At 46.7% G+C, this 11,464-nt stretch overlaps 1 protein-coding gene across 1 annotated transcript in view; it reads right to left on the bottom strand.

The window, feature by feature from the left end:
• Nucleotides 1-244: 244 nt before the first annotated feature.
• The window catches only part of wsb1 (WD repeat and SOCS box containing 1), a gene marked incomplete at its 5' end in the record, with an annotated part of 19,752 nt that continues 8,532 nt past the window's right edge, over nt 245-11,464 (bottom strand). Inside the window, 4 exons of the mRNA XM_079264241.1 lie at nt 245-1,979; nt 2,051-2,158; nt 8,670-8,783; nt 11,116-11,288. Coding sequence (XP_079120367.1) covers nt 1,817-1,979; nt 2,051-2,158; nt 8,670-8,783; nt 11,116-11,288 — 558 coding nt within the window. The remainder of the gene's footprint in view (nt 1,980-2,050; nt 2,159-8,669; nt 8,784-11,115; nt 11,289-11,464) is intronic.

The raw sequence follows: 11,464 nt of genomic DNA, 5'->3' as shown, positions 1-11,464 counted from the left end.
TAAAGTATGAAAACTAATAATGAATGGTATTCCTGCAGTGGTAGAACATCATCTGGACCATCTCAGCCCCAGGACAGAGTCTGGGAATCACCATGAATATAATCTGTAACCTGAATTATTCTGTAGAACAATTTTTAGTTATAAATACTTTTCCCACCATCATAACCTAAACACAAAAAATATAACATACAACATAAATATTGTAAAAAGTATTTATTGAAACCAGAAACCTAATGCATTACAGGATTGCAGGAACATAATTCATTCACATGTAAATGATATATTTAATGATTTTTACTGCATCTCTCTGAGGCATAAATGTTGTCAGCAGTGACAGGTAAAGATGTAAAGCATCTGCTCAGGTTCTGTACAATAAATTGTAATAAAGGAAATGAAATCCCCTTCTCCCATCTCAGTAAAACTTACAGGAATGATCCTGTCACTTACAAAGTCATTTGCAAAAGAAAACCTTTGGCATTCGCACTGTCACCAATTATTGCCAAGATGTCAGTATCCTAGAAAAACAGGATCGTAAGGACCTGAAACACTGGAGAGCCCTTTCCCTTCTTCCCATTTCCTTCTGCTTAACACCTGAAGAAGAAAAAGATGTAGGCAAGAGGGTTGCCTTTTGAGACAGATGTGAACTTATCAAGTTTTGTAAATAGGAATTAGTGCAATATGATCTAAAGAAGAGCAAGAGGCAGAGAGCTGTGTTTAGCAGAACTAAACCCAAGCGCGTCGTGGCAAGTTGTTGTAGTTTGCTGTTTAAATCGGTTGGTGCGAACTGTGACATACAGGGCGAACCCTCCATGTACACAAACCAGGATGTTATCTCGTTACAGACCTGAAGAATTCCACATTACTGAACCCTCAATCGGCACCAGTAGCTCATTTATAATGGGCCCATTAGCATGCTAAGAAACTGGCAGGGGATGAGCTTTACATTTCCTGTGTGAGGTCAAAGACAAAGCTGTTGTATGAAACCCAGTAGAAACGGTTCTTTGTGCTGGATGAGTACAGGGTACCTGGATGAGAACTGTTTCATTGAACGTGCCATACCAGGGTAAATACTGTGAGAAACATTTACGGAAGAATACTCACAATTTAATTAGTTTTTTTCTGTAAAACCACAACAACAGTGTTGACATGTTCACGTCCTCTGGTTTTGTGACCAAAACGACTGGGACTCTACATATATGCTTCCAATGCTCGACATAACCGCCATGTGGATGTCTGAGCTGTAAACATCTGCAGGAAGTTGGGGAGGTGCGAGTACAACGGACTTTCTGCATGTTTTCTCGTCTTCTTAGTTTGTTGTGTGAGCTGAGATGACCTTACGTTGGCTCACTTCCTGCACACTTGTCATGGCGATGCCCGACTACATGCATGACCACATGCTGCCCTGTACGTTTCTGACGTCAACAGGACAGAAAGCCGAACATTCAGAAGAGCCAGCTCTAGTTAGAAGAGGTGATAAATTGTTTTGCTAAGCCAGCAGAAAGATGAGTCCATCTGAAAAAGAAAGTGCCGAACTGATCTGGGGACAGGAGAACCCAGGATGAACCTTGACCTAATGGGGTATGGACAGAGCTCTGGGACCAGCAGTCATTTACAAAAGCATTTATAAAAATAAGTATTTACAAATAGAGGATTTTAAACAGGCATGGCTCAGCTTTCAGTTGAACTTTCCTCTTTAAATCCAGATTGCGTGAAACTACAAGAATCCTTTTATCTTTCTTTGTTTTGCCAAAACAAAAGAATGAATTGGTTGGTTCTTCAGTATGTTGCAGGTGCAGCTGGGTGAGCTGGTGCAGATTTAGACAACTCTGTAGGTCAGGTAGTCTCGCAGCGGTGCAGGAACAGCCAGAGCTTCCACGTGCTGAGTAGTCATCACCCGACGGACAGCCATCCTGCACATGTGCTGCAGGCTGGCAATGCTCCGAGGACACTCCCAGAAGTGGACGCTACCATCACGAGTCCTAAAATGTTAAAGATGTCAGAAAACATTCTGCCATTGGTGAAAATATCAAGCGTGTTTGTTGTGTCTTACCCAGCAGCAAGGACACTTCCTTCAGCAGAAAAGGCACAGCAGAGGCCGTTGGACAGGGAGGCGATGGCCTGAGGAGCTCTTTCCTCAATGCTCCAGAAACGAACCAGCCTAAGGAAATGCAGAAGGAAGTCACGACTCAGACTGGAATGCCTTGAATTCAGTTTTAAGACTTCACTTCATTAAACAAAAATGTTTAAGATTACAAAGTCACACCCAGAATATGAGCCCCAGATAAAATATTCTTTACCCAGCGTCTGGTATTAAAGCACGATTGTGATGTGATGAGTATTTTCTCCGATCTGCTGCACATCACAATCCTTTCCAATAACATAATCATATAAACGGTGGAAATTAAAAAGGACCCAAAGATGATTCAGCTGACTCTCTTCTGCATATAAATACAAGTCTATTCCTTCAGTTTTTAGCTTTGCTTGGAATTTTAGGTTGAAAATTAACAAGTTAACTTGGTCAGGGCTCAAATGACCATGTTCATGCGTCAGTTCGTGCACGGAAAGTTGGAGCAGTGCATCTAATTTTTACAGCACAAAGCCAGCAGCTTGCAGTGCTAACTTGGTGATTCTGTCTTTATATTTAGCAAGTGTTCAGCCTCCTCCAACAAACTTTTTTCTAAGTGGAAAGCAATAAATTAGCAACTTTTGCCTACCAGCTGAAGTCAGAGCAGGAGAGGTTTACCTCTGTACCGCATCCAGACTGAACATGCAGACTTAAAGCTGCCGCTGGCTGGTCCACCCTGGCTGCATTCTCTAATGTTATCAATACATCATGAATCATGATCCAATGACAACTCATTGGACCATAGAGGACCTCAGTATCAACAGTAACAACAAAGTTATCATTATCAAATCAAATTATGATTGCCAGTGCGTTTCCTGAACAAAAAACATTTGATTAATTTGCACATATTTATTGGAAGCCAGTTTAACCAGACTAACAAACAGCTACCTCATGACAGACTCACATGACTGGTCCACAGAAAACACTCATATTAGGTTTGTGTTTTCCACTACTGTTCAAACTCATGACTCCCTGCATGGTTCAGACAAACTGCAGCTGAAAATAGTCTTCTTTTCTAATGCTCCGAAATTCCCCAGATCAGCCCATGTGTACTAAAGAAAGAGATTCATCTAAAGTGTTCATTTCACTCAAAGACTTTTAATTTAAATGAGATTTAACAAGAATTCACATCAAGTTCTATTTCTGTGGAAAACAAGCAGGCAGATCACACAGACTGAAACCTTAAGGTGTTAACGTGTTTACCAAAATCTGCAACAACTAAAAATGTTGTTTTATCGAACAAATATTTTATTGATCAAGGAATCAGATCTGAGACCATGGTCCTCAGCCGGAATAGGGTGGATTGCCCTCTCCGGGTCGGGAGTCAGGTCCTGCCTCAAGTGGAGGAGTTTAAATATCTCGGGGTCTTGTTCAGGAGTGAGGGAAGGATGGAGCGTGAGATTGACAGACGGATCGGTGCGGCGTCTGCAGTAATGCGGACTCTGCGCCGGTCTGTCGTGGTGAAGAAGGAGCTGAGCCAGAAGGCGAAGCTCTCGATTTATCAGTCGATCTACGTTCCTACCCTCACCTATGGTCATGAGCTGTGGGTCGTGACCGAAAGAAGGAGATCTCGTATACAGGCGGCTGAAATGAGTTTCCTCTGCAGGGTGGCCGGGCTCTCCCTTAGAGATAGGGTGAGGAGCTCAGTCATCCGGGAGGAGATCAGAGTAGAGCCGCTGCTCCTCCGCATCGAGAGGAACCAGTTGAGGTGGCTCGGGCATCTGGTCAGGATGCCTCCTGGACCTCCCTGGTGAGGTGTTCCAGGCACGTCCCTCTGGGAGGAGACCCCGGGGAAGACCCAGGACACGCTGGAGGGATTATATCTCTCGGCTGGCCTGGGAACGCCTCGGGATCCCCCCCGCAGAGTTGGCAAATGTGGCTGGGGAGAGGGAAGTCTGGGCTTCCCTGCTTAGGCTGCTGCCCCCGCGACCCGACCCCGGATAAGAGGTAGAAGATGGATGGATGGATGGGTGGATGGATGGATGGACGGACAGACGGATGGGTGGATGGATGAATGGATGGACAGACGGATGGGTGGATGGATGGACAGACGGATGGGTGGATGGATGGACAGACAGATGGGTGGATGGATGGACAGACAGATGGGTGGATGGATGGATGGATGGACGGACAGACAGATGGGTGGATGGATGGACGGACAGACAGAAGGGTGGGTGGATGGATGGACAGACAGATGGGTGGATGGATGGACGGACAGACAGAAGGGTGGGTGGATGGATGAATGGACAGACAGATGGATGGATGGATGAATGGATGGACGGACAGACGGATGGGTGGATGGATGAATGAATGGATGGATGGACAGATGGATGGGTGGCTGGATGGATGAATGGATGGACAGACGGATGGGTGGATGGATGGACAGACGGATGGGTGGGTGGATGGATGAATGGATGGACAGACAGATGGGTGGATGGATGGACAGACAGATGGGTGGCTGGATGGATGAATGGATGGACAGACAGAAGGGTGGGTGGATGGATGAATGGATGGACGGACAGACGGATGGGTGGATGGATGAATGGATGGACAGAGGGATGGGTGGGTGGATGGATGGACAGACGGATGGATGAATAGATGGACAGAAAGACGGATGGGTGGATGGATAGACGGACAGACCGATGGGTGGGTGGGTGGATGAATGGATGGATGGACAGATGGATGGGTGGGTGGATGAATGGATGGACGGACAGACAGATGGGTGGATGGATGAATGGATGGACGGACAGACGGATGGGTGGGTGGATGAATGAATGAATGGACGGACAGACAGATGGGTGGATGGATGGACGGACAGACGGATGGGTGGGTGGATGGATGGATGGACGGACAGACGGATGGGTGGGTGGATGGATGAATGGATGGACAGACGGATGGGTGGCTGGATGAATGGACAGATGGATGGGTGGATGGATGGGTGGACAGACGGATGGGTGGCTGGATGGATGGATGGACGGACAGACGGATGGGTGGATGGATGGATGGACGGACAGACGGATGGGTGGATGGATGGATGGACAGACGGATGGATGGATGGACAGACGGATGGGTGGGTGGATGGACGGACAGATGGATGGATGGACAGACGGATGGGTGCATGGATGGATGGACAGACGGATGGGTGCGTGGATGGATGGACAGACGGATGGGTGGATGGATGAATGGATGGACGGACAGACAGATGGGTGGATGGATGGACGGACAGACGGATGGGTGGCTGGATGGATGGATGGACAAACGGATGGGTGGCTGGATGGATGGACAGACGGATGGGTGGATGGATGGACAGACGGATGGGTGGCTGGATGGACAGACGGATGGGTGGCTGGATGGACAGACGGATGGGTGGCTGGATGGATGGATGGACGGACAGACGGATGGGTGGATGGATGAATGGATGGACAGAGGGATGGGTGGGTGGATGGACGGACAGACGGATGGATGAATAGATGGACGGACAGACGGATGGGTGGCTGGATGGATGGATGGACGGACAGACGGATGGGTGGATGGATGGATGGACGGACAGACGGATGGGTGGATGGATGGATGGACAGACGGATGGATGGATGGACAGACGGATGGGTGGGTGGATGGACGGACAGATGGATGGATGGACAGACGGATGGGTGCATGGATGGATGGACAGACGGATGGGTGCGTGGATGGATGGACAGACGGATGGGTGGATGGATGAATGGATGGACGGACAGACAGATGGGTGGATGGATGGACGGACAGACGGATGGGTGGCTGGATGGATGGATGGACAAACGGATGGGTGGCTGGATGGATGGACAGACGGATGGGTGGATGGATGGACAGACGGATGGGTGGCTGGATGGACAGACGGATGGGTGGCTGGATGGACAGACGGATGGGTGGCTGGATGGATGGATGGACGGACAGACGGATGGGTGGATGGATGAATGGATGGACAGAGGGATGGGTGGGTGGATGGACGGACAGACGGATGGATGAATAGATGGACGGACAGACGGATGGGTGGATGGATAGACGGACAGACGGATGGGTGGATGGATGGACGGACAGACGGATGGGTGGCTGGATGGATGGATGGACAAACGGATGGGTGGCTGGATGGATGGACAGACGGATGGGTGTATGGATGGATGGATGGACAGACGGATGGGTGGCTGGATGGATGAATGGACAGACGGATGGGTGGATGGATGAATGGATGGACAGACGGATGGGTGGGTGGATGAATGGATGGACAGACGGATGGGTGGATGGATGAATGGATGGACAGACGGATGGGTGGATGGATGGACAGACGGCTGGGTGGCTGGATGGATGGACAGACGGATGGGTGGATGGATGGACAGACGGCTGGGTGGCTGGATGGATGGACAGACGGCTGGGTGGCTGGATGGATGGACAGACGGATGGATGGACAGACGGATGGGTGGCTGGATGGATGAATGGACAGACGGATGGGTGGCTGGATGGATGAATGGACAGACGGATGGGTGGCTGGATGGATGAATGGACAGACGGATGGGTGGATGGATGGACAGACGGATGGGTGGGTGGATGAATGGATGGACAGACGGATGGGTGGGTGGATGAATGGATGGACAGACGGATGGGTGGGTGGATGAATGGATGGACAGACGGATGGGTGGGTGGATGGACAGACGGATGGGTGGATGGATGAATGGATGGACAGACGGATGGGTGGGTGGATGAATGGATGGACAGACGGATGGGTGGGTGGATGAATGGACAGACGGATGGGTGGGTGGATGGATGGACAGACGGATGGGTGGCTGGATGGATGGACAGACGGATGGGTGGCTGGATGGATGGACAGACGGATGGGTGGCTGGATGGATGGACAGACGGATGGGTGGCTGGATGGATGGACAGACGGATGGGTGGCTGGATGGATGGACAGACGGATGGGTGGCTGGATGGATGGACGGACAAACGGATGGGTGGCTGGATGGATGGACAGACGGATGGGTGGCTGGATGGATGGACGGACAAACGGATGGGTGGCTGGATGGATGAATGGACAGACAGATGGGTGGCTGGATGGATGGATGAATGGATGGACAGACGGATGGGTGGCTGGATGGATGGACAGACGGATGGGTGGGTGGATGAATGGATGGACAGACGGATGGATGAATGGATGGACAGACGGATGGGTGGATGGATGAATGGATGGACAGACGGATGGGTGGGTGGATGGATGAATGGATGGACAGACGGATGGGTGGGTGGATGAATGGATGGATGGACAGACAGATGGGTGGATGGATGAATGGATGGACAGATGGATGGGTGGATGGATGAATGGATGGACAGACGGATGGATGAATGGACAGACGGATGGGTGGATGGATGAATGGATGGATGGATGGACAGACGGCTGGGTGGCTGGATGGATGGACAGACGGCTGGGTGGCTGGATGGATGGACAGACGGATGGGTGGCTGGATGGATGGACAGACGGATGGGTGGCTGGATGGATGGATGGACAGACGGATGGGTGGCTGGATGGATGGATGGACAGACGGATGGGTGGCTGGATGGATGGATGGACAGACGGATGGGTGGCTGGATGGATGAATGGACAGACGGATGGGTGGGTGGCTGAATGGATGGACAGACGGATGGGTGGGTGGCTGAATGGATGGACAGACGGAAGGGTGGGTGGATGAATGGATGGACAGACGGCTGGATGAATGGATGGACAGACGGAAGGGTGGGTGGATGAATGGATGGACAGACGGCTGGATGAATGGATGGACAGACGGATGGGTGGATGGATGAATGGATGGACAGACGGATGGGTGGGTGGATGGATGGATGGACAGACGGATGGGTGGGTGGATGGATGAATGAATGGGTAATCAGATGAGATGATTTTTAACTAATCAAAGTTAAATAAACTATAAGAACAGGTCTCTGAACATGAAGCATATTTCTTTTTACCTTTTTTGTCTATATAAAAATACAACTAATTTAACTGTTGAAAGACAGTCCACGTATTAAAACCAGTTACTCCACTGTAGTAGCACTGAAGTCTTAAAATCAGAAAGTACAGTGAACAAGATCCCTTTAGTAATGTGCTTCAAATGACTTTCTCTTGGAAACATCTAAGTTCTTATTTGCACTTTTAGGTGAAATGTTGTGGAACAGCTGTGATTATTAAAGAACACTGAGAGGGGGAATAACTTCTTTCAAGGATGTTTTGTAATGGGAGTTATGTGGACATGGTTCAGCTCTTACATTCACATTTAATCATAAACCACAACATCTGTCTTCAGTCTCTACTTCTAACAGGAAGCTGTGATAAAAACATTAAAACATTGTCTGTTTAACAGCTTCACTGAAAACATCTAAATATTCCCCACAAAACCGCTTCCTTAACTGTCAAAAGACAACTAACAAACTGAATCATGAACCATTGATTGTCAAGTGATTAGTATTTACTCCAGGACAGTTAGAGTAATGATGGTGGATGAACCTCTGATGTCCAGCCTCTTACCTGTCATCAGTAACGCTAGCAAGGTGACGACCATCTGGGCAGAAGCTCACAGAGCGAACCCATCGGTCATTCGCACCTCCAGCAAAGATGGGTGAAGGAGGAGGGAAGAGGTGGCTGCAAGAGAAACACAGGACAAATGGTTTCAGTTCAACCTTATAGTATTCATTGTCTTTTCAGGGAATTCACAACACGATAGTCTGGGGAACTCGGCCCGACTGGTCTTTTAAAAAGCGAGGGACAGCAAGGCTTCATGATTTATTGTTATTGAGTATATAAATTTTAAAACAGTAAAGTTGACATTTTGGCCTTCGTAGTGTAATTAAGAAGTAACTGTACTGCAGGCTGTCAGTCGGTGTTGGAGGCAGCTAACATAAAACAGCTTAACAGAACATGAGCTGCAGATGTGGTTGCATGTCAGTGACAGCGCCTCCACATTTTATCTTTTATTTTATCTGTTCTTTTTACCTTGATATTACCAAAGCTGACCAGAAGGCAGCACTCGGTGCAGTCAATTCCTCACATTAGTTAAATGACTGTGCCATGTTAATAAACTAACAGGGACTTCCAGTTCAACACACCCAAGTCAACGCTGAACAAGCTGATTGGACACAAACTAGAGCTGTGTCGACACACTTTTGATGCAGTTCCGAATTTTTGGTTGCCGATTAGATTTAAATTGTGATTCTTACAATTCTTCGATATTACAGATTTTTGTAGACACAAAACTGTTTTTGCCCATCATTTTTCTTAATTTCAGTTGGGAGAAACCCCACCGTAGTCAGACCGTCATTCTGTGGCTGTGATGCCCAACAAGACAAGATCAATAAAAACTAAATGGGGAGACGTCCCAGGATAAAATCACATTTGTGTGGCTGACTTCGCTATTTCTGTCGGCCAGTTTAAACCATTTAAAGTCATTCATTCATTCATTTTCTGAACCGCTTAATCCAATTCAGGGTAGCGGGGAAGCCGGAGCCTATCCCAGCTGGCTTTGGGACAGCTCGCCAGTCCATCGCAGGGCCACACAGAGAGATGAACAACCACTCACACACTCATTCCTAGGGGCAATTTAGAGTAACCAATTAACCTAACGTCTTTGAACCCGGAGAGAACCCACGCATACACGGGGAGAACATGCAGACTCCACACAGAAAGGCCACTGACCAAATGAGCCAAGGATCGAACCAGTGACCCTCTGTGCTGTGAGGCTAACCACTGTGCCACCGTGCAGCCAACACTTGCCTAAGAGTAGATCGATAATCAGCATCAAACACAGTTTTATTTACTTGTTGATTGTTTTAATTCTTTGTTTGAGAGGTTAATAAATAATTTTTCAGTATATATATATGTATATATGTATATTTCAGTCTCATGTTTATTATAGACCTTCAGAGGGATTACCAGTTAAAATGTGTTAATCTTTGAAAGCACTAGTTAAATATTTTACCACCATCCCACTTTTATCAACTGTATACACAAACAAAAGTTACGTAAGTGAACTTAAAAACACCCGCATTCATTGAACAACTTCAACATTAAAAAGTCCAGGGTTCATTTTCTGAGCTACAAATAACAGGGTACTAAAGCCAACCAGAAGATACTGGAGGCAGCTACAAACAGCAGTTAAATATTTAAAATATAAAATAATATATGAGGAGGAAAGGAAGAAGTGATTTAATTCTGGTGGTGATCCAGATCACCATTTGGATTCAGGAATGTTTTAAAGGATTCTGGTCCTTGTTTACCTACAAAACAGGTTTTTCCAAGATGTAAATAATCATTTCAATGCAATTCTACGAAAATTAGGACGTTAAAATATTTTATTTTATTTATTTTCCTTTTGATGCAAATTCTGTCCAGCTTGGATACGACACTATAACTAAGTTTGAATGTTTCAGAATAAATTAGTAGTAAGCTGTTCAGCTTAATGTTCAGCTGGTTCAGGAGTTGTTCTTTTAGCGTTCTAAAGGACATTATGTTGGGACTGACTGGGAATCAGGGGGACGTTCATATGATGCAGATGGAGAGAGTGGGGTAAAACATACTGGAAACCAATTAAAAAAAAAAAAAAAAAAGAGCTGCGTCAACTGGAAGCACAGATGGTGGGCGGGACAGAAATAATCGTGACTAATCAAATAATTATTTACAGATTAGTCGACGATTAAAATAGTCGTTAGCTGCAGCCCTACACTCCAACTTCACATGAACAAACTGGCACATGGTGTTTCAAGCCATAGAACCAAAACATTTAGTGCTTTATTCATGGTTCAGACGTTTCTTTTAGTTTCTTTTGTGGTTCATTACCTTCAAAACACGATGTAGAATAAGTATTTAAAAGACTGAAAAGTTTTAAGTTTGCATTCAATATAAACCTTTTACAGCATGTTTTTTACTCATTCTGATGTAATAGAAAAAGCTAGACTTCTTGTGTAACATAATTTCTCACCCCAGTTCCAGGAGAATTGTGCCCTTGTGGTGGTCCCATATGATCACCCGAGTGTCATAGGAGGCAGTGGCCAAGAGCGCCCCATCCGGTGAAAACTCACAGGAAACCACATCATTGTGGTGTCCTTCCAGCTTCCTTATCAATGTGTATTTATCCATGTTCCATAGGAACACCTGCAAATTCAAGAAAGGATTGTTACAGTTTGGGAAATTACTTTAAGAGTAAAAGATGTGTTGAATTTCTACATGTGCAGAAATTAACTTAAAAAAATTAGGCAGACAAGAATTAAAACATTGAGGCTTTAAGTGAAATGCTTTGTGATCATAAGCAGCTAAAAAATACATCACAT

The sequence above is a fragment of the Telmatherina bonti genome (assembly GCF_933228915.1).
Source record: "Telmatherina bonti genome assembly, contig: scaffold_232, whole genome shotgun sequence".
In the NCBI taxonomy this organism is placed as follows: domain Eukaryota; kingdom Metazoa; phylum Chordata; class Actinopteri; order Atheriniformes; family Telmatherinidae; genus Telmatherina; species Telmatherina bonti.
The sequence above is the reverse complement of the archived record's forward strand: the minus strand, read 5'-3'. Positions and strand labels throughout refer to the sequence as shown.